Below are 24,272 nucleotides of genomic sequence, written 5' to 3' on the forward strand. Positions count from 1 at the left end.
ACCAGATGTCTAGAATCTTGTTACGCACTGTCAGTGGTATTAATTTATTCGGAGTCCAGGGTGTTTGGTGAAAGCCCCACTATAATATCCAAATACTGGTTGATTTTGGCCCAGATACTAATTACTTGTTTTAATATGAGGCTGCGCTTCTTCCCTGTCAACAATTTAATGTCCCATTTATAAATAAAATCCTCTGCTATCTTCTCACCCACCAGGTGCAGATCAATTTGTGCCCAGGATGGTACATCTCCTCCCTGAAAAAGAGAGGCGATGTATCTCGACTGAGCTGCCCAATAATATTTTTTGAAGTCCAGCAATCTCAATCTGTCCAGACTATAGTCCCATGTTAATTTTTCCATAGAGACCTTTGGTACCTTACTATTCCAAAGAAACCTCCTAATCATATGTGATAACTGAAGAAACCCTGGGACAATGCCACAGGCAATGTTTGGAAAAGATATTGGAATCTTGGCAACACATTCATTTTGATGCAGTTGACCCTGCCTACCAGTGTGATAGGCAGGGGCATCCATCTCTTTTAAGTCCTCCACGACTTTTCCCAGCAAGGGGGAATAATTTAATTTGTATAAGTTATTCAGGTCACTATCAATATTAACTCTTAGGTATTTGATCCCCTTCTGTGGCCACTTTAAATTACTAATTCCCTTAAATTGGCATCACCTCGCTCTTATCCCAATTGATCGTATACCCAGATAGTTCCCCATAGTCCTCCAGTACCTCGTGCAGTCAAGGCAGAGAAGTCGCAGGGTATGTCAAATATATCAGTACATTGTCAGCAAACAAATTAATTTTATGTTCCTCCTGGCCCACTCTATAACGTTTGATGACTGGATCCTGATGAATGGCTTCTGCCAACAGTTCCATTGCCAGCACAAAGAGAGCCGGTGAGAGTGGGCACCCTTTACTACTAGATCTGGTGAGTGGGAAGGCTGAAGAGACCTGCCCATTGGTTACAATTTTTGCCTTGGGTGCGTGGTATAGCGCCCTAATCCAGTTTTGAAAAATTGGTCCCAGCTCTGCCTTCTACAGCACCTTGAATAAAAATTCTCACTCCAATCTATCAAAGGCCTTTTCTGCATCCAAGGAGATGGCCATTTCTAGATTGTGCCAGATGCATAACACTCAGCAATCTGCTAAGATTATCTGCTCCTTGCCTTCCCTGCACAAAGCCTGTCTGATCCTTGCTCATCAATTTTAGCAAATGCAATGCCAGTCTCACCAAGGCTTTGGCTAGGATCTTGTAATCAGTATTCAGCAGAGAAATTTGCCTATAGGAAGAGGGCATAAGTGGATCCTTACCCTTCTTCAAAGTCGTAGTAACAATCGCCACTGTAAAAGATTCCTTGTTTCCATAGCCTACCACCTCCATATAGAGAGGCATTAATGTCTTTAAATTCTCGATATAACTCAGGTGGGAACCCATCCTCCCCCGGAGACTTGACTGTTTGCAGTGCACTCATTGCTTTACTCAGTTCTTCCTCAGTAAAAGGAAGATCTAATCCTGCCTGATCCTCTGGGTTCAGGCAGGGGAGGTCTAATCTGGCCAGGAACTCGTCCTCTTGATTGAGGTCCCCAGACAATTCAGATTTATATAATCCTTCATAAAATTCCCTAAAGGTCTCATTAATTTCCTTTGGTTTGTACGAGACCTGGCCATTCCCCATTCATATTGCATTAATTGTTCTAGTGGCTTGTCCTGCCATCAACTGCCAAGTGAGTACCTTATGAGCTCTCTCCCCCAACTCAATATTTTTGTCTCAACTTCATAATAGCCTTTTCCATACTATACGTATGAAGCATATTACATTCCAATTTTTTGTTTGTGATAGCTCTATAATGGTCCTCTAGGCCTGAATCCTGAAAATCCTTCTCTAATTGGGTAATGTCCTTTTCCAATTCCTCCACTTCCCTCATATAATTTTTCTTAGCCATCTTTGTATACCCAATTATCTGACCCCTCAAGTACACCTTGAGGGTATCCCATAGAAGAAATTTATCTGGAGTAGAGGGGCAGCTATCCTCACAAAACTGAGTTATTTGAGATCTTATAAAGCTACAAAATTCCAGCTTTTTCAATAGCAAAGTGTTAAGATGCCACCTGTATGCTGTGTCCTGTTTATCTGGTATGTCTATAGTCAAGACCAGAGGGGAGTGGTCTGAGAGAAGTCTCGCTTCCATGATCCTACCCTCTAAATGGGCTGAAGCCAAAAAGAAACCTATTCTAGAGTAGAAGTCATGTTGTTTCAAGTAGAATGAATAGTCTCTCTCTCTCTTGGATGCATTCTACACCACACATCTATTAAATTCAACTTCCTCATACAGCCAATGGTGGCTTTCGCCGCTCTAATCCTATTTATACATTTTGTGGACGTCCAAAAGAGGATCCATGCATAAATTAAAGTCACCGCCTATCAAAATATTTTCACTTCCCTCCACTAAACGTAGGGAAATATCCTGTATAAATTTTTCATCATCAAAATTGGGGGCATACACATCGACTAGTGTCCAGGACTCTGAGTATATTTGACAGTGCTCCGTTACGAATCTATCCATTTTGTCTGCAGTCACCCTCTGCACCTGCACTGGAACACTCTTCCTATTAAAAGTGCCACTCCCCTTACTTTTGAGCCAAACCATGAGGATATAACTTCTCCACCCACTCTCTTTTTACTTTTGATGTTCCCGCTCAGTTAAATACGTCTCTTGAAGAAAGGCCAGTTGCACTCCATTTTTTTAATGTGTGCTAAGACTCTTTTCCATTTCACCGGACTGTTTAGGCTGTTAACATTAAAAGAGACTACCTTTATGCTCTTAGTCATCATCTCCAGGTTCTTCTCAAAGTACCTCCTCCCTCGCTGCCACCACCCCCCCCCCCACGCACTCCCAATCTCTTACCGTCCGACCTTTGATCCATTCCACACAAGCCACAAGAATAAGTAAATAAAAAACAGGGGGGAGACAAATACAAAGAGAATAATTCAAATGACTGGGCATGGAGTATTGAATTCAAGAGTAGGGAGGTTATGATGAAATTGTACAAGGCATTGGTGAGGCCAAATTTGGAGTACTGTGTACAGTTTTGGTCACCAAATTATAGGAAAGATATAAACAAAATAGAGAGAGTGCAGAGAAGGTTCACGAGAATGTTGACAGGATTTCAAGGTTTGAGTTACAGGGAAAGGTTGTGCAGACTAGGGCTTTTTTCTCTGGAGCGTAGAAGATTGAGGGGGAACTTGATAGAGGTGTTTAAGATTTTAAAAGGGACAGACAGAGTAAATGTGGATAGGCTTTTTCAATTAAGAGTGGGGGAGATTCAAACTAGAGGGCATGGTTTAAGATTGAAGGGGGAAAATTATAAGGGGAACATGAGGGGAAATTTCTTTACGCAGAGGGTGGTAGGGATGTGGAATGAGCTTCCGGAAGACATGGTTGAAGCGGGATCATTGGTTACATTTAAGGATAGACTGGATAGTTACATGGAGAGGAGAGGACTGGAGGGGTATGGACCGGGTGCTGGTCAGTGGGACTAGGAGGGTGGGAATTGTTACGGCATGGACTAGTAGGGCCGAACTGGCCTGTTCTGTGCTGTAAGTGGTTATATGGTTATATGGTTATATAACAACATGAAACCAAGTGCAAAAGACATTCACAGTCATACTTCCCCTTAATCCCATGTAACCCTCCCAATGCAACCTCTGCTGCATACTACATCCACCTTCCCTTCTATTTTGCTGACAGCCTCCTTCAGCTGTCAACAATTCCACATAATAAAAGGTTGTGCCACTGGCACCCATCTAATCCTCTCTCCATCACCCGAGCTCCCGAGAAAAGTCACAGATAAAACTATTATAGCTATTTGGGTTAACCCCTTTCTTTAAAAAAAATGTACTTTAACAATTTAAATACTAAGAAAGGTAAAACAATATATCAGTATAATCTAGAGCATCTTCCCTTCAAATTCTACTGCTCCTTTATGTTTCCCACTGTGGGTAAACCTTCGGCGAATTCACGGGCTTCCTCTGGGTCTGCAATAAATTTTCTTGTTGTCCCTGGCAACAATACCTTTAGGGTGGCTGGATACCTCAAAACACAGTCGTAACCTTTTTGTTTAACTAATCTTTTAGCTGGCTCTAATGCTTTTAGGTGGGTCGCACTAATGTCTGGGTAGGAAAAAATGTTGTTGCCTTCTACCTCTAGGGGGACCCTCTTCTTTTTGCATTCATCACTGCCGCCCCCAGTATGTTTTCTCTGTCCTGGTAACATAGCAGTCTCACCAGGACAGATCGCGGCCTTTGTCCGGGACCAGGTCTGGGGAAAAGAGATCTGTGCACCCTTGACCCTTTCTTCCAGCACCTTAGGGATGCAAATTTGGAAGAAATGTGTTGGATTCTGCCCTTCCACCCCTTCTTTTAACGCTACTGTCTTAATGTTATTTCTTCTGCTATAATTTTCAAGGGCATCCAATTTTTTCCAAACATTTTCCCTTTCATTTAATAATATTTCTACCTTATTACTTATACTGGGCATAGTCTCCTCATTCTGGTTCACCCCTACCTCCACCTCAGCCACCCTACCCATTAGCCCAGATAGGGTGCTCTGGACCCTGTCTAGCTTTCCCCCCCCCATGTTTTGGCCTCTTTCATCCATCGCTCTAAAGAGCCTGCTTTCCATTTGCCCTGTCTGGTCAATAACATTTTTCCCCTGCTTGCTTTTCTTTAGCAGAGTTCTCTTTCTGGGTCTCCCCGCTCCACAAGACCTGTCTTCATCGCTGGAGTCTTGCTATTGTAGATTTCTGGGACCCCCCCACCGCTGCTGCAGCTGCCAGTATTGGAGACCTCTTCTAGAGCAGCTCTGCACCTGCCAGCTGGGTGTTAGTTTCAATGCCGGTTGGTGTCAGGGCTCCCGCAGCTCCCTGGAACTCAATCCTGGGCGTGCTTCTGGGGTGTGTTGTCGGCACCAACGCTGAAACCGACGCCCGCTGCTCCACAGGACTCCAACCTGGAACCGCTACTGGAGCAGAGTGAGCATCGACGCTGATTTCCTGCCAATTCCCCTTCTGTTGGGCCGCTCTGATGTCTGCGGGGTTCAACGCTGCAGCCCTGCGACCGTTGCTGACACTGACCTCTACTTGGGCCTCGCACTCCCCACAAGTGCGCCAGGTCTAACAGTCCTGTTGAGGGAAGGGACCTGATCCTTTCCCCATCCCCAAGGGATTCAGGGGATTTTTCTTCAGGTACTTGCCGGCCATTTCCATCAGAGTCCTGCTCTTCTCATCTGGTAAATTTCAGGTTTGAAATTGCAGCTTCCACTTCGGACCCTGGGACGGCCCCACCATTTTTCCCATCATGAGGCATACCTTGCTTCATCTCTCGCTTTGGGGAAAGTTCTTTTGTATCTTACTCAGCAGCTTGCCCTTTTTGGTCATTCTGTGCTGTTTCTTCTTCTTTGGCTTGGCTTCGCGGACGAAGATTTATGGAGGGGGTAAAAAGTCCACGTCAGCTGCAGGCTCGTTTGTGGCTGACCAGTCCGATGCGGGACAGGCAGACACGATTGCAGCGGTTGCAAGGGAAAATTGGTTGGTTGGGGTTGGGTGTTGGGTTTTTCCTCCTTTGCCTTTTGTCAGTGAGGTGGGCTCTGCGGTCTTCTTCAAAGGAGGCTGCTGCCCGCCAAACTGTGAGGCGCCAAGATGCACGGTTTGAGGCGTTATCAGCCCACTGGCGGTGGTCAATGTGGCAGGCACCAAGAGATTTCTTTAGGCAGTCCTTGTACCTTTTCTTTGGTGCACCTCTGTCACGGTGGCCAGTGGAGAGCTCGCCATATAATACGATCTTGGGAAGGCGATGGTCCTCCATTCTGGAGACGTGACCCATCCAGCGCAGCTGGATCTTCAGCAGCGTAGACTCGATGCTGTCGACCTCTGCCATCTCGAGTACCTCGACGTTAGGGGTGTGAGCGCTCCAATGGATGTTGAGGATGGAGCGGAGACAACGCTGGTGGAAGCGTTCTAGGAGCCGTAGGTGGTGCCGGTAGAGGACCCATGATTGTAAATACTTTACAAAGCCCTTTCCTGGTATTTTAGATAATAAATATTCAGTTACAGTTAATGCAAGAAAAAAATGTGGCATTTCATGAGTACAGATAGGTCTTTCTGTGGTCCCAGAGTAGTTTTAGAGTTGAGGTTCTGCCTCCTCCTACTCTCCCCACATCACATGACCTCTCCAACCAGAACCCTCCTGAGTGGTAACCATTTACCTGTTAAGCACCAAAGACTGGTGAACTTTGTTAAACACCATACAAGAATTGCCTGCGACCAGTGAGATTGGACTGTGAACCAAAGATCTTTTCTCAACTTATATACATATTACACACACGTGCGCTTAGAATTAGAGAGGGGGGGGGGTTAAGTAGGTTAAGTAAATCAATAGAGATAAGTTAAAGTTTGAATTTGTTTTCATGTTCAAAAATAATTAAAAGCAACTTTTGTTTAAATAACCCTTTGTATTGGTGCATATCTATTGCTGCTGGGTTTTTGGGTCCCCTGGACTCGTAACATTGGCCACTGGGAAGTCACTGTTATTGCAGCAGAGTGAAGGTGCTCTTCAAAATGATCTCTCAGTCAGCATCCAGTCCCTCCGATGTAGAGGCCACAGTGGGAGCACCAGATGCAGTAGATAATTCCTGCAGATTCACAGTATCTGCAGACCTTTCTGTTTAACTCCTGGGTACATGTACCTTCTGCCACAATACCTCCCGAGGACAGGAAAGGAAACTAAAGTGTAGAAATCTTTGACATCAACACGGTCAATGCCCATGACTGTGCAGCCAAGTTCAGCTCCAAAGCAATCTATAAATTCACGTATGACACCACCACTATTGGCCAAATAACTGGAAATTGAGAACCAGGTTGTGTGGTACCAGAACAACAATCTTGCTCTCAACATCACCAAAGAGCTTATTGTGGATTTCAGGAAGGAGAGGCCAGGGAACCACACACCTCTCCACATTGATGGGATGGAGGTGGGGAGGGTTAGTTCCTTCAGGTTGCTGGGAGGATTTTTCCTGGAGTCAGCACATCAACATCTCTCCTTTCTAAGAATATCATCAAACATTCCACTAAACGTCTATAGTTGTACTGTCGACTGGTTGCATCATCAGTCTGACACTCGGGTTTCCAGGAACACTGAAAGCTGAAGGAAGTAGCAAACATCATCACGTTTCTCACACACTCCATGGCAGTCATCTGTATGAGGCACTGCCTCGAGTAGGCAGCCAACATCATAAAGGGCCCCCATTGCCCTGGTCCCATCCTCCTCTCATTGTTCCCTTCAGGCAGAGGTATAGAAGTACCTCCAGGTTCAAGAACAGTTTCTTTCCAACAAGTATCAGGCTCTTGAACTTCCCCTTACTACCCCAACCATGAACTACTCTGGGACGACAGAAAGACCTATCTGTACTCATGAAATGCCACATTTTTTTCTTGCATTAACTGTAACTGAATATTTATTATCTAGCAATCGTTTATATTTATCTCTTCCAGTACTGAGGTAATTTATTGTATACTAGTGCTACTTTGCTACAATTAATCAATAATTTTGATGTCTATGTGCATTGTACTTTTGTGTAGGACAAGAAACTAATGATCATTTATCATTTTCATCATTGCATCCATGTAAATTTGACATACTGGGAACTGGCAGATCAATGGGATCTGGGGGAACTGCAGAATCCAGACAACCTCATCCCTCATCACATCCCTCTGTGCCATTGCTAATCTCTTCTGCCAGAATCCAGATCAGCTGCAATAGGGTGGACCTCCCAGCAGCCATCCATTTAACTTCCCCATCGCAGTCCTGTTCTGACGTGTCTCATGCACCACCAGATGGAGACCACCCCAAAATTGGAGGAACGTCACTTCATCTTTTGTCTAGGCACCCTCCAACCGATGGCATCAACATCAACTTCTCTGGTTTCCATTAGACCCCCCCTCCCCCCATCACATCTTTCCCCATGTCTCCAGACTGCTCTCTCTTCCCTTTCCCTCTGTCTCCTTTCACAGAGCCACCATCAATTCTCACCCTCCCTCTCTCCTGCCCTCTTCATATCCAATTCACTCCTTTTGTGCATTGTTCTGGACTTTCCCCCCCCCCCCCCCACCTTTCTTCCCTTTATTCCCCAGCCTTTGAATACAGACGCTTGGCTCTTTTCTTCATTCATACCTTGAGGACGGGCTCAGATCCAGAACATCGGTAATATCTTTACCTCCTATGGAGGCTGCAAGACTGGCTGAGTTCCTCCAGCATCTCTGTGAGGTTACTGTCAGCAAGTTGTGTTTCACTCGAAACAAGGAATGCAGAAGGGTTAGATGGGTGCCACACCAGAGTACTCCAAAACGCATGTTCAACCACATGGAAGGGTTCTTAGCCCTCTTGCCCCGTCACTTTTCAGCTTTTTTTCTCTTCTACCCTCCAACCTGTATCTACCTATTGCTGCAGAGGTTGATAGGGTTGTTAAGATGGCTTGTGGTATGCTGGCCTTCATTAGTATGGGGATTAAGCTCAAGAGTTGAGTGGTCATATTTCAGCTCTATAAAAAACCACATTTGGAATGTTGTGTTTGGTTCTGGTTGCCTCATTACAGGAAGGAAGTTTTAGAGAGGGCACAGAGATTTACCAGAATGTTTCCTGGATTCGAGAACAAGTCTTCTGAGGCAAAGTAACAGAGCTGGGACTTTTCTCTTTGGAAGGATGAGAGGTAACTTAATAGAGGTCTGCAAGATCCTGAGAGATGTAGATTGGGTGGACAGCCAGCGTCTTTTTCAGTGGGCGACCATAGCAAATACCAGAGGACATCTGTACAAGGTGAGGGGAGGAAAGTTTACAGGAGTCATCAGGGAGTAGTAGGTGCCTGGAAAGCACTGCCAGCGGTGGTGGTGGAGGCTGGAACAATAGGGACATTTCTTGGACAGGCGCACGGATACAAGAAAAATATAGGATTATGGGTGTGAGGTAGAGAAGGTTTAGATTGTTGAGTAGGTTTATGTAGAACATTATGGGCTGAAGGGCCTGTAGTGTGTTGTAATATTCTAGTAATAAATCTATTCTTTCTTTGTTTTTTGGCTTGGCTTCGCGGACGAAGATTTATGGAGGGGGTAAAATGTCCACGTCAGCTGCAGGCTCGTTTGTGGCTGACAAGTCCGATGCGGGACAGGCAGACACGGTTGCAGCGGAAAATTGGTTGGTTGGGGTTGGGTGTTGGGTTTTTCCTCCTTTGTCTTTTGTCAGTGAGGTGGGCTCTGCGGTCTTCTTCAAAGGAGGTTGCTGCCCGCCGAAATGTGAGGCACCAAGATGCACGGTTTGAGGCGATATCAGCCCACTGGCGGTGGTCAATGTGGCAGGCACCAAGAGATTTATTACCTCTTGCTTATTACCCAGAGTTCCCCCCCTCCCCTTCCCCTAACCTCTCTTCTCTTTGTTGATACCTTGGGGCTTACCTTGGGGCTCAATTGAACCAACCACATGAATGCTGTGAACTTTAAAGCTGGCCAGAGGCTAGGCATCGCAAGGCATAAATTGGGAACATCTTGGAATAATTGGGACTTAGAGTCTGTGATGTCCTCCCATTTTGCAGTTCATCTTATTTTAGTGGGACTGTCCCTTTAAGAGAACAGATTTAACAACCTGCCTGCAGGATTTGAAACTGAAACTAGCTTTGAACATCCTGTTCCTTTTTACTGGATACAATTTCAGAGTCAACACAGAAGCCCTGGAAAAGCCAGGTGCAAAGACCATGTGACCAGTGCATCATTTGTTCAGGAGGCCATTTTAAGAAAGCAGCACAAGAAAGAACATCTCTTTGACCTCCTTTGTGGCAATGAGAAACCCACTTAGCCTCATTGTGTGGTTATAGACAGAATGTCAGATTTCCTCCTTTTACTTATAGAGGAAGGAGAGACCACTTTGACTGACCCATGAAAAGGGTTGTAAAGTTGCAGAAGAAATACTGCACTCTACTCAACTGACCCATGAAAAGGGTTCTAATTGCAGAAGAAGGGACTCAACTAAAAAAAGGGACATTTCTCTGAATCACCTCAACAAGGGTGTCATGAGTAATTAATGTTCTGTTACCCTCAGACAATTCAGGAACTGCTAATTTCATCCTAAAGCCTGCGTATCACCCACCTTAAAGCCTGCGTGTCGCATCCACTTAAGGCCTGCGGGCCTCAATCATCTAAAGCCTGCATCAGTTTCAAGCCCACGAGTCATCACTGAATTTCTGAACTTTGAACAGAACTGCCTTGAGCTGTAGTGGCTTGGGGTATTCCACACACAATAGTGTTTGAGCTATGTGGCCATGGAAAAGAACGACATGAACACCAAAGCCTCAAAGTTGAGACTGGTTTATTGCACTGGCCGTCGCATTTATACAGGCCCCAGGCACTGATTTCAGGGCCCCGCATCATTGGAGAGCCAGCCTGGGACTGGCCAGCGTTCCTGCCACAGTCCCCTGTCTTCCTGCTGTGCAGGTGGTCACCTGGGATGATAGCCGGTGTCACCCCCAGGTCCATGTGCTCGCCATGTTTGTCAGCCATTTTGTGGGCCAATCTGCGTCTTCTTGCGTGGGTTGCTACCCCCCTCCCCACCCTCAGAAATGGCCCAGTAGCCTTCAGTGGCCTGCCCCTGTATGGTGAGGTAGGAGTGGAGACTGGCTGGTTATAGTCCAGATTTGCTGGTTTCAGGCGGTCGAGGTAAACATCTCCTCCTTACCACTGATGTTGAAGTCGAATGTGGAACCATTGTCCCTGATGACCCTGTAGGGGCCCTCATAGGATCGTTGTAGGGGTGGCCGGTGTGCGCCCTTTGTGTGAACACATACTGACAAGTCTTTAAGCCCCTGAGGATATTATGTTTGAGCTGGCTGTGTGGTGGGAGTTGCTGTGGGACCAGGAACCTTAGTTTTCGCCACAAGTTTTCAAGGGTGGCCGTGAGGTCTTCCATGTGTTTGTCGGGGGCCAGTAACTCCCCCAGAATGGTTAAGAGTGCACTGTAGACCATCTCCATCACCGAGGCATTGAAGTCTTCTTTTGGTGCAGTGCAAATCCCAAACATGACCCAAGGCCATTTGTCCACCCAGTTAGGACCCTTGAGCCGGTCCATCAAGGCTGTCTTGAGGTGCCTGTGAAGTGCTCCACCAACCCATTGACCTGAGGGTGATACGCTGGGGTGTGGTGGAGCTGTGACCCCAGGAAATTATCCAGCATTGCTCAGAGCCCAGAAATAAATTGTGCCCCCCTGTCCGAGGTAAGGTGCTCCAGGACCCCAAATCTGGATTCCCACGTGTCATTAAATACCCCAGTGCAGATTTCTGTGGTGGTATCAGCCAGGAGGACAACCTCCAGCCACCTCGTGGAGCAACCCACCATGGTCAAAAGGTATCTCGCCCCCTACGGGAAACTGGTAGCAGCCCCACTATGTCAATGTGTACGTGGCTGACCCTGTTCAAAAGTCTGCGTGGGTGCCTTTGTGTGAGTCTGACTTAGGACTGACAGTTCATGCAGATCTTTGCTGATCTGCTTATGGAGGCCATGCCAGACAAACCTGCTGGCTACCATCTTGACTGTGGCTCATATTGCTAGATGCGCCAGGTTGTGGATGGCATCAAAAACCTGGTGCCTCCATGTGGCCAGGATGATGGGGCAAGGAATGCCGGAAGAGATGTCGTATAGGAGTGTCAGGTTACCTGGGCTGACAGGGACATCTTCTACCCTGAGACCAGAGATGACTGTCCTATATACGAGGATCTCAGGGTCCTGCTGCTGCGCTTTGACAAGGGCCACGGTGTTGACCCCCTGGGACCAGGGCGTGGACCGAATCGATCATGACAGAGCATCGGCTAACATGTTGCTTTTCCTCGCGATATGTTGATGGACTGTGGTAAATTTGGACACATAGGACAAGTGTCTCTGCTGTCGGGCCGACTAGGGGTCTGAGACCTTGTGGAAGGCGAAGGTCAGAGGCTTGTAATCAGTGAAGAGTTAAATTGCTGACCTTCCAAAAAGTAACGAAAATTTCTCACTGCCAGGTACAGCACCAGTAGCTCTCAGTCGAGCGCGCTGTATTTGAGTTCTGGGGGGCGGAGGTGCCTGCTGAAAAAAGCCAGGGGTTGCCACTGGCCCTCAATGAGCTGGTCCTCAATGAGCAGTTCCAGTACACCCCTACCACTGTGCTGGAGGCATCGACTATCAGGGCGGTAAGTGCCTCCAGTCTGGGTTGACCAGGAGGGTGGCGATGGCCAGCGTGTCTTTGGTCTTCTGGAATGTCCTCGAAGACTCATCGTCCCAGGAAATGTCCTTTGATTTGCCTGCCATCAGCATGAAGAGGCCACTGCCGGTATGAACCTGTGATAAAATTGTATCATGCCAGTGAATTCCTGCAGCCTTTTTACCGTGTGTGGCTTAGAGAACTGCCGGTCCACCATCTCAGAGAGGGATGTGGCCCCATGTCTGTTAATCCTCTGCCCCAGAAAATCAATAGTGTCCAGGCCAGACACTCACTCAGCCAGGTGCACAGTTGTCTCAGGTGGGCAATGTGGTCTTTGCGGCTGCAGCTGGTGATGAGGATAGCATCCAAATAGATGAACGCAAATGGGATGTCGAGGCCCACTGCATCCATCAGCCACTGGAAAGCTTGTGGCCGCGTTCTTTAGAATGAAGGGCTTGCAGAAAAATTCAAACAAGCCAAATGGGGTTATGATTACAGTCATCTGAGGATGAACTGGGATTTGGTGGTATCCCCGAATGAGGTCCACGTTGGAGAACACCCATGTTCCATGCAGGTTGGTGCCAAAGTCTTGGATGTGGGGTATGGTGTATCTGTTGGGCATGGTGGCCTCGGTGAGGTGGCAGTAGTCACCGCATGGTCTCTAACCACCTGCTGATTTGATCACAATGTGGAGGGGAGAGGCCCAGGAACTGTCGGAGCAACGCACAATCCCCAGCTCCTCCATTTTATTCAACTCCTCCCTCGCCAGGCTGAGCTTTTTGGGAGGGAGTCGGAGCACCCTGGCTTGGAGCAGGGGCCCTCGGTCAGAATGTGGTGCCAGTATTGAGGGGAACTCTGCCAGGATATGGGCAAATTAATTGTCTGAGTGTGTTATAGAGTCCAGGTGGGAGGTGGGCATCTTGGCTTCCCCCAGGAGCAGAGTTTGAAATGTTGTGGCTTGCACCAAGTGCTATCCCTTCAGGTCAACCAACAAGCAGTGGGCCCGATGGAAATTGGCCCCCAGGAGCGATTGCAATACTGCCGTGAGGGTGAAGGTCCATGTAAAGCGGCTGTTGCCAAGCCAAAATGGTATGGTGTGGGTCCCAAAAGTTCAAATGGAGGAACTGTTGGCTGCCCTCATTGTTGAGGCCTGTGGGGGATAGGACACTTATCTTGGTGCCACTGTTGACCAGGAAATGCCTGCCCAACAAGGAGTCCCAGACGTGGAGGAGGTTGTCATGTGGGCCAACCACACCACAGCCATCAACGATGGTTGGCCAGGGTATTTCTTGAAACCCATAGGGTGAGCGGCATTGACGGGGCCTCCACACCCCATCACTGATGACAGAGCATGGCTGTCCCGGGGTATTAATGCCTCTCTGCTGGACTTGGTCTCACAGCTAACTGTGGGGCTCTACGACGGCGCTGATGTCCTTCTTTGCTCTCCAGATCATGTCCGCCCAGGCCACGACTCTGGGGGATACTGAAGTCCTTATCTAGGAGCAAGAGTCAGATATCTTCGGTCAGTTGTTCCAAGAAGATCTGCTTGAAGAGCAGGCAAGGCTTATGGCCCTAGGCTAGAGTGAGCATCTCAATCATTAGGGTGGATGGGCCCTGTCCCACAATCCATCCATGTGCAGCAATTGGGAGAGTCCAAAAATGCAGGTTAACAGCTCCTTGAGGGCCACGTAGTTACCTTGCTCTGGAGGCTGCTGTAGGAAATCTATGATCCTTGCTGCTGTGTCCTGATCGAGAGCGCTCACGACGTAGAAGTAGCGGATATCATCTTTGGTGATGTGTCAAAGCTGGAACTGATCCTTGGCCTGCTTGAACCACACATGTGGCTGCGAGACTCAAAATGTTGGGAGCCTGAGTGATACCGCATGGATGGTCAATGGTTCTGTTTGGTCCATCATCTTCTGGTCCAACTGTCACGTGCTACGTGAGAGTGAAGAAGAACAACACGCACACCAAAGCCTTGGAAAACGAGACTGGTTTATTGCACTGGCTGTCACGTTTATATGGGTCCCAGGCGCTGATGTCAGGGCCGCACATCATCGGAGCACTGGCCTGGGATTGGCCAGTTAACTGCCCATCTTCCCACCAAGCGGAATGTCACCCGGGACAACGGCTGATGTCACCCCTAGGTCCGTGCATTTGCCGCGTTCATCGGCCATTTTGTGGGCTGGTCCGCATCTCTGTGTGCGGGCTGCTTCAACACACCAATATATTCATACATAGTTGTAGTTTAAGTTAGATAATTGTATATATATTTAGATAAGTTTAGATAAATTCGTTAAATTAGAGTAGGTGTTATATAATTGTTAATTAATAATTAAAAAATATTATTTTAAATATTGCACCATCTGGGTTCATTTTTATTGCTGCTCTTGTAAATTTAACAGTCACAGTCTTAAGAGTCACACAGTGTGGAAACTGGCCCTGTGCTCCAACTTGTCCATGCCAACCAAAATATCCCACCACATTCATCCCACTCCCCTGTGTTTTGCCCATATCCATATAAAGCCATTTATCCATCCAATTTTTTCTTAAATGTTTCAGTAGGACCTTTGGCACCCAGCTCTATACACCCACAACCCTCTGTGTATATAAAGAAGAATCACACTTCAGGTTCTTGTTAAATCTCACCTTCCCTCCCACTTGTCCTCTGGTTACCAATTCCTTTACTCTGGATAAAAGTCTTGGAGTTCACCAATCTATTCCTCATGATTTTGTACACCTCTAAGGGAATACCCCTCATCCTCCTGCTTTCTGCAGAATCAAGCCCTCGCCTGCTCAACCTCTCCCCGAGTCCTGGCAACATTCTCATAAATCTTCTCTGAACCCTCTCCAGTTTGACATCTTTCTTACAGTACAGTGACCAAAACTGAGCATAATACTCCAAATGGGATCTCACCTAACATCTTTTCAATTGCCACATGCCCTCGCTATACTCATGACTCTGATTGATGAAGGCCAATGCACAGTAATTGCAGTGTTTGCCATCCATAACATACACTGCAGTTACTTACCCAGGGTGCAGAGAGCGTCTTCCAAATGGGCCACCTTACCACAAAGAACAAGGGCAGCAGGGGCATAAATTCCTCTCCACTCACATTGTGTGGACTCACCCATGTCTCGCAGGTTCTTACCCCTGCAAAGTCCTGCCCAATAGCAGTGGAATCACCTTCAAGTTCAAGGTGACAAGGAGTCACGTGATGGAGTAGTGGCCGATAGGGGAACTCCAGCCCTCTCCAGAAAAGTAAAAAAAAGATAGAGAAAAAGCAAAGGCACAAACATAAAAACTAAAACAAAGTGAAAGTAAAAGTGTGGAGAAAATGGCAGTGAAGAAATAAAAACCAAAAACAACGGGAAGAAAAGAAGAAGGAAAGACATCGGAAGAAGAAGGTGAAGGCCTTACCTGTACGAGGAGGCCCGCCATGGAGAGAGAAGCCCGCTCCCTGAGGTCAGTGGAAGCCCCAAACTCAGGACTACAAAAATGGCTCACGGAGCCAAACAAAACTGTGCAACTGCGCATGCGCGAATCCTCGCGCATGCGTGATGCGCAAGACAAAAATAACACTGACAGGAGGGGGGACCAGCTGAGGACTAAATCTCCACAGCTGAAATAGACAACTACAACACAACAGCAAGAGGAAAACATAGAAAATAACGAGAACAAGAAGGAAGAGAATAAAAATAAGAAATCAAAGAAACAACAGATGACCAACCCAGAGGAAGAAGACCAACATCAAGACATTTCTAATAAAAATAAGAAGACCAAAAATACCCAACAAAATAAAACAAACAACCCAACAGGAAAACCAGAAGAGACAGAGGTAAAGGACACAGATCCTGGAGTGGACTCAGAAGAAGAAGAGGAAGAACACAGAGAAATGGAAGATGAAGGGAACGGCAAGTACATGGATATATTTTTTTAAAGAATATATGGAAACAGTAAAAGAATGGCAGTCACAAGAATTCAGTGAAATAAAAAGAAGAATAAAAAGTACAGAAGAAAAAGTGAATAGATTAGAGATGATCATGACAGATATAGGAAAAAGAGTAGACAAGGTGGAAGAACGAAAAACAGCCATAGAAATGGAAGTAGATGACTTAAAAAAGAAATTAGAAGAATCTGATAAAAAAGTTAAAGAGACACAAGAGCTGTTAGCTCAGAAGATAGATATAATGGAAAATTATAATAGAAGAAACAATACAAAGATAGTGGGCCTTAAAGAAGATGAAGAAGGCAAGAATATGAAATAATTTATAAAAGAATGGATCCCCAGGGTCCTAGGAAGACCAGAATTACAGGAAGAAATGGAAATAGAACGGGCACACAGAACATTAGCCCCTAAACCACAACCACAACAAAAACCAAGATCCATTCTAGTAAAATTCCTAAGATATACAACAAGAGAAAATATATTGGAGAAGGCAATGAAGAAAATAAGAGAAGACGAAAAAACACTGGAATACAAGGGTCAAAAATTTTTTTTCTATCCAGATATAACTTTTGAACTCCTGAAGAACAGGAAGGAGTTTAATGCAGCAAAAACGACCCTATGGAAAAAAGGTTATAAATTTATGTTAAAATACCCAGCAGTACTTAAAATAGTTATTCCGGGGCAGAAAAACAGACTATTCTCAGATCCGAAAGAAGCACGAAAATTTGCAGAACAACTACAAAACAGACAGAGAGATGAAGAGATGTAACAAGAACAAAAATGACAACAAACTATATGTATGTGTGTATGTAGGTGTATATATATATATATATATATATATATATATTATATATAAAGCGATGCCGCTTTAGTTGCTCATTCAGAGCCAGCTCTTCAGCGCTTGACGTCCTGTTTTGCGGAAACTGCCAAAATGTTTGGCCTAGAAGTCAGCCGGAAGAAAACTGAGGTCCTCCATCAGCCAGCTCCCCACCATGACTACCAGCCCCCCCACATCTCCATCGGGCACACAAAACTCAAAATGGTCAACCAGTTTACCTATCTCGGCTGCACCATTTCATCAGATGCAAGGATCGACAACGAGATAGACAACAGACTCGCCAAGGCAAATAGCGCCTTTGGAAGACTACACAAAAGAGTCTGGAAAAACGACCAACTGAAAAACCTCACAAAGATTAGCGTATACAGAGCCGTTGTCATACCCACACTCCTGTTCGGCTCCGAATCATGGGTCCTCTACCGGCATCACCTACGGCTCCTAGAACGCTTCCACCAGCGTTGTCTCCGCTCCATCCTCAAAATTCATTGGAGCGACTTCATCCCTAACATCGAAGTACTCGAGATGGCAGAGGTCGACAGCATCGAGTCTACGCTGCTGAAGATCCAGCTGCGCTGGGTGGGTCACGTCTCCAGAATGGAGGACCATCGCCTTCCCAAGATCATGTTATATGGCGAGCTCTCCACTGGCCACCGTGACAGAGGTGCACCAAAGAAGAGGTACAAGGACTGCCTAAATAAATCTCTTGGTGCCTGCCACATTGACCACCGCCAGTGGGCTGATATCGCCTCAAACCGTGCATCTTGGCGCCTCACAGTTCGGCGGGCAGTAACCTCCTTTGAAGAAGACCGCAGAGCCCACCTCACTGACAAAAGACAAAGGAGGAAAAACCCAACACCCAACCCCAACCAACCAATTTTCCCCTGCAACCACTGCAACCGTGTCTGCCTGTCCCGCATCAGACTTGTCAGCCACAATTGAGCCTGCAGCTGACGTGGACTTTTACCCCCTCCATAAATCTTCGTCTGCGAAGCCAAGCCAAAGATATATATGTGTGTGTGTGTGTGTGTGTGTGTGTATATAAAAAATAGAGTATAGGTAAGAACTAAGAAGGGAAAGAAAGGGAAGAAAAGAAGTAAGGAGGGAATTAAGAGAGTGACCTTTGTTATATATGAAGATTAAAATCTTTTCTGGGGGGGCTGGGTGCGGAAGAATTACAGTCACTGCAAAATCAGTTGACGCTTGCGAGTGAATTTGCAAATCCAAATGGAGAGGGGAGATGTGGTTGCCCGACAAGGGACAAAGGGCAACTCAGAAAGGGGAGGGATTATTGGGGTTAAAGGAATTTTAGATATGCGAATAGTGGAAATATTTTATGGTTTAGAAATATTGTCTTATAATGTGTTCAAAAAAAGAAAGCAGAAATGGATAAGAAGGGAAGGTGGTGATGAGGAAACGGAAAGGAAAGATAAACAAAGTATGAAATGGCTATGTTGAACTATATGCCTTTAAATATTAATGGAATACATAATCAAATCAAAAGGAAGAAACTGTTAAATTTACTGAAAAAAGAAAAAATTGATATAGCATTCGTACAAGAAACACATCTAACTGAAGTGGAACACAAGAAATTAAAGAGAGATTGGATAGGACATGTAACAGCAGCATCATATAATTCAAAAGCCAGTGGAGTAGCTATATTAATCAATAAAAATGTACCAATCAAAATAGAAGAGGAAATAATAGATCCAGCAGGGAGATATGTAATGATAAAATGTCAGATATATTCAGAATTTTGGAATTTACTCAATGTATATTCACCTAAGGAAGAAGATCAAAAATTTATGCAAGATATCTTTTTGAAGATAGCAGATACGCAAGGGAACATACTAATAGGAGGGGATTTTAACCTTAATTTGGACTCAAACATGGATAAAACTGGAAAAAAAAACTAACAGAAAGAACAAAGTAACCAAATTTATAATTAAATCGATGCAAGAAATGCAACTTTTGGATATATGAAGGAAACAACACCCAAAGGAAAAGGAATATTCATATTATTCGGGCAGACATATAACATACTCAAGGATAGACCTATTCCTGTTATCAGCCCACATTCAAGGGAGAGTTAGGAAAACGGAATATAAAGCTAGACTATTATCGGACCACTCACCCCTGTTATTGGCAATAGAGCTAGAGGACATCCCACCAAGAATGTATAGATGGAGATTAAACTCCATGCTACTTAAAAGACAGGATTTTAGAGAATTCATTGAACGACAAATTAAAATGTACTTTGAAATAAATACGGAATCAGTGAAAGATAAGTTTATACTATGGGACGCAATGAAAGCGTTCATCAGAGGGCAAATAATAAGTTATGTAACTAAGATGAAGAAGAACTACAATTGGGAAACAAAACAGTTGGAAAGGGAAATAACAAATATAGAAAAAGAATTAGCAATAAAGGAAGATACAACTAAAAGAAGAGAATTGGCAGATAAAAAAATAAAATATGAAACACTACAAACATTTAAGGTGGAGAATAACATAATGAAGACAAAACAGAAATATTATGAACTAGGAGAAAAAACGCACAAAATTCTAGTGTGGCAGCTTAAGACAGAACAAACTAAAATTGACATTAAGGAAAAAGGACAAGCAAATTACATACAATCCAACGGAGATCAATGAAAACTTCAGGGAATTCTACGAGCAACTTTGTCAAACTGAAAACGAAGGGAAAAAAGACAAAATAGATGAATTTTTAACTAAAATTGAACTACCAAAATTACAAACAGGGGAGCAAAATAAATTAATAAAACCATTTGAAATAGAAGAATTACAGGAGATAATAAAAAAAACTACCAAACAATAAAACACCAGGAGAGGATGGATTCCCAATAGAATTCTATAAGACATTTAAAGACTTATTAATTCCTCCCCTTCTGGAAGTAATCAATCAGATTGATAAAACACAAAGCATACCAGATTCATGCAAAACAGCAATAATTACAGTAATACCAAAGACAGGGAAAGATCCACTTGTACCAGCGTCATACAGACCAATATCTTTACTTAACACGATTATAAAATAATAGCTAAACTATTTGCAAACAGATTAGCCAACTATGTACCAAAAATAGTAAATCTAGACCAAACTGGATTTATTAAAAAAAGACGAACAACAGACAATATCTGTAAATTTATTAACTTAATTCATGCAGTAGAAGGAAATAAAACTCCAACAGTAGCGGTTGCTTTAGACGCAGAGAAGGCCTTTGACAGAGTAGAATGGAATTATTTATTCAAAGTACTACAAAAATTCAGCTTACCAGAGAAATATATTAATTGGATTAAAGCATTATATAAGGGGCCATTGGCGAAAGTGACAGTAAATGGATATATATCAAAACAATTTAACTTAAGCAGATCAACAAGGCAGGGATGTCCACTATCTCCCTCACTGTTCGCGTTAGCTTTAGAACCACTAGCAGAACTGATAAGAACAGAAAATAAAATAAAAGGGATAAAAATAAAAGAGAAGAAATATAAAATCAGTCTATTTGCAGATGACGTTATAATGTACTTAACAGAACCAGAAATATCAATAAAAGAATTACATAGGAAATTGAAGGAATATGGAGAAGTGTTGGGGTACAAGATCAACGCAAATAAAAGTAAAGCAATGCCAATGAATAATGCAGATTTCTCAAAGTTTAAGAAAGAATCGCCATTTCGATGGCAAACGCAAGCAATGCGATACCTAGGTATACAACTAAATAAAAACCTCGGCCATCTATATAAACTCAATTACCATCCATTAATGAAAAAAATTACAAGACGACTTAGAGCATTGGAAAGACTTACCACTAACACTGATAGGAAGGATAAACTATATTAAAATGAACATTTTCCCAAGAATACAATACCTATTTCAGTCATTACCAATACGCCTAACAGAGAAATTCTTCAAGGAGTTAAAGACAATAATAAGGAAATTTTTATGGAAAGGGGGGAAACTGAGGATAGCACTAGATAAATTAACAGAATGGTACAAACAAGGAGGCTTACAACTACCAAACTTTAAAAATTATTATAGAGCCACACAATTAAGATACCTATCAGATTTTTATCAAACAAGGGAAAAACCAGATTGGACCAGATTAGAACTAGATAAAATAGGGGAGAAGATATCTGAACATATACTATATAAATGGGATGAAAAATTGGTACAACGTAGGAATTCACCGGTATTGCATCATCTGCTCAACATTTGGAAGAAGATTCATGTAGAAAGGAATAAAACAAATTACCAACTACCAAAACTAATATTGACACAAAATCAGCTAATCCCTTTTACAATAGATAACCTTTCCTTTAGAGAATGGGAGAGAAAAGGGATCAAAAGAATAGAAAATTGTTTTTCGGGGAATAAATTATTATCCTTTGAACAAATGAAGGACAAATATAATATAACTCATGATACAATGTTTGCATACCACCAACTGAAAACCTACTTGAAGGACAAATTGGGAAACAGTCTGAGGTTACCAGAAGGAAGCAATTTTGAATATGTGATTACAGACACAATGATAATCAAAAAATTTGCAACAAACATGTACATCAAACTGCAAGAAAAGGAGAACGAGGAAACAAATGGTAAACCTAAACAAAAATGGGAACAAGATCTAAACATAAAGATAAAGAATGAAACATGGGAGAAGCTATGCTCCGGAACTATGAGAAATACAATAAACACGAGGTTACGCATGATACAACATAACTGGATACACAGGCTATACATCACATCTCAAAAGTTAATTAAATGGGACCCAACAGTATCAGACAGATGCTTTCACTGTAAAAAGGAAACGGGAACAACAATTCATGCAATTTGGACATGTGAGAAAGTGGAAAAATTTTGGGAAGATCTAAACCAGATATTAAATAAAATCACAAAAAGCAATATACCAAAAAACCCAGAGATCTTCCTCCTAAGTAATATAAGAAACAAAGAATTTGGATTCGATTTGGATGGAGCACAAAAAAGATTTGTTATGATAGCCCTAGCTGTAGCGAAAAAATGTATTATGTCAACCTGGAAATTAGAGGACAACTTGAGAGTACAATAATGGTAAATAGAAATGAATAAATGTATTCCATTAGAAAAAATAACATATAATTTAAGAAATAACATTACAATATTCGAACAAATATGGGAGCCATACATGAAACACAATAGAGAAATCCTACCGTGGACTTCCACCACCTAAAATGACAGAAGGAGAAGATAAAGAAAAGAACTGACTCAGTAAAATTTCTTGTTTATTTTTATTAAGTGACAACATTGTTTAACGGGTTTAATGTATCTTATAGATTGAACTTTAAATAAATGGGAAAGGGAGTGAGGGAGGGGGAAAAAGGGGGTGAAAACGACACTATATATTTAAGAAGAAAAATGTCTGTATATATCTTGGTCAATATGGTTAATAGTGTGAACATTTAAAAAATAAATTAAAAAAAAGTTCAAGGTGACATCTCAGCCACATTTTCCCAAGGGCTGATCAAGAAGTGCTGGCCACGCCGGTGACACCCAAATCCCAAAAATGAGTAAATAAGACAGTTCAAGAAGTGAACAGGTTGTTAAATTATTGCCCTTTGTACAGCACATTTATTGGCTTCTATAGCTTCCAAATTATAACATTACCCTGCTTCTTCAGGAGTTTGTGGAGGTTTCGTATGACACCAGAAACCCTGGCAAATATCTAGAGAGGTGAGCTGGAAAGTGTGCTGACCAGCTGCATCACAGTCTGGTATGGGGACACAATACCCCTGAGTGTAAAGCCCTGTGAAAGGTAGTGGACACAGTCCTGGCAGCGGCGTATCTATGCAAAATAGTTCATATGGCAAGGGTGGCCAATGTGGCAAAATAAATGGCGACAAGGATGTCTCATGGACATGGCCTCGGTGGTCGCCACGTAGTATTTGGCATTGTATAATTGAGAGTGAATGCTAGGATGAGGACGGAGGGTGAGTGTACTGGTCATGGAAGAAACAGGTACAGTATGTGTTCCTTGTATGTCAGGGTTAGCATTCAGCAGGATCCCTGGGCACATGGCATGCCTAGATATGCCCCTGAGCCCAAGACATCACAAGCAAAACTCTCCCCACTATTAAGAACATCTATAGGGAACGCTGCCATCGGAGAGCAGCAACAATCACCAAGGATCCACACCACCCTGCCCACGGTCTGTTCTCGCTGCTGCCATCAGGAAAGAGGTATTGGTGCCACATAACTCGCCCCACCAGGTTCAGGAACAGCTTCCACCCCTCCACCATCACACTCCTCAACAACAGACTCAATCAGGGACCCGTGCACTTTATTGATTTTCTTTTTGCTCTCCATGTGTTGCACAGTCAGTTTGTTTACATTTACAGTTCTTTATTTGTTTACTGGTTTATGCTGTGTACAATTTATTTTTTTTACACTACCAATTAGTGGTAATTCTGCCTCTCCAGCAGGAAAAGGAATCTCAGGGTTGTATGAACTCTGACGATAAATCTGACATCCGGAATTTTTTATTTTGGATTTCCAGCATCTACAGATTTGAAAAGATTCTGCTGAGTGCAGTTGTAAACACCTTAACTTTACTCACGACAGGATGTAAAGACAAAGACTGCAACAATTTAAAGCCTTACTTATCTTGAATAACTTTCCACATAATGAACAAAGGCTTCAGCTGCGAACGAATCCAGTGACCGCTAGGACCACACGGTCGCCTTGGCGGTGGCCGCGCACTCTCCCCACCGGGCCGGGAAGTGTCGCGAGATTTGGCAGATCCAACATGGCGGACGGTAGGAGAGAGAACGTTGTTGGGCGGAGGATGGGAGGGGACAGGACAGCACCGCACCCTGGGGTGCAACGGCTGAGAGTGGGGAGTCGGGATGGGCCAGGGTCGTGGTGTACTCATCCTAGCTGGACCAGTCCGGGGGCGCGGCTACCCTGGAACCCGTTCAACAGCCCGGTCTGGCCCGTCCAGTACAGTATCCACTCCAGCCGGGCGTGTCCTGTCTCCCCCTCCCCACCCCCGGCCGGGCGTGTCCTGTCTCCCCCTCCCCACCCCCGGCCGGGCGTGTCCTGTCTCCCCCTCCCCACCCCCGGCCGGGCGTGTCCTGTCTCCCCCTCCCCACCCCCGGCCGGGCGTGTCCTGTCTCCCCCTCCCCACCCCCGGCCGGGCGTGTCCT

At 44.3% G+C, this 24,272-nt stretch overlaps 1 protein-coding gene across 2 annotated transcripts in view; it reads left to right on the forward strand.

Annotated features, from left to right (window-relative positions):
• Positions 1-23,750: 23,750 nt before the first annotated feature.
• Positions 23,751-24,272, forward strand: part of ankfy1 (ankyrin repeat and FYVE domain containing 1) — a 105,997-nt gene continuing 105,475 nt past the window's right edge. The window contains exon 1 of one of the 2 annotated variants that reach the window (XM_069884993.1): positions 23,751-23,882. In XM_069884993.1, the coding sequence (XP_069741094.1) occupies positions 23,873-23,882 (10 nt within the window). In that variant the 5' untranslated portion in view covers positions 23,751-23,872. The remainder of the gene's footprint in view (positions 23,883-24,272) is intronic. The other variant, XM_069884991.1, reaches the window with a different exon arrangement.

This window comes from Narcine bancroftii, chromosome 6 (genome assembly GCF_036971445.1).
Source record: "Narcine bancroftii isolate sNarBan1 chromosome 6, sNarBan1.hap1, whole genome shotgun sequence".
In the NCBI taxonomy this organism is placed as follows: domain Eukaryota; kingdom Metazoa; phylum Chordata; class Chondrichthyes; order Torpediniformes; family Narcinidae; genus Narcine; species Narcine bancroftii.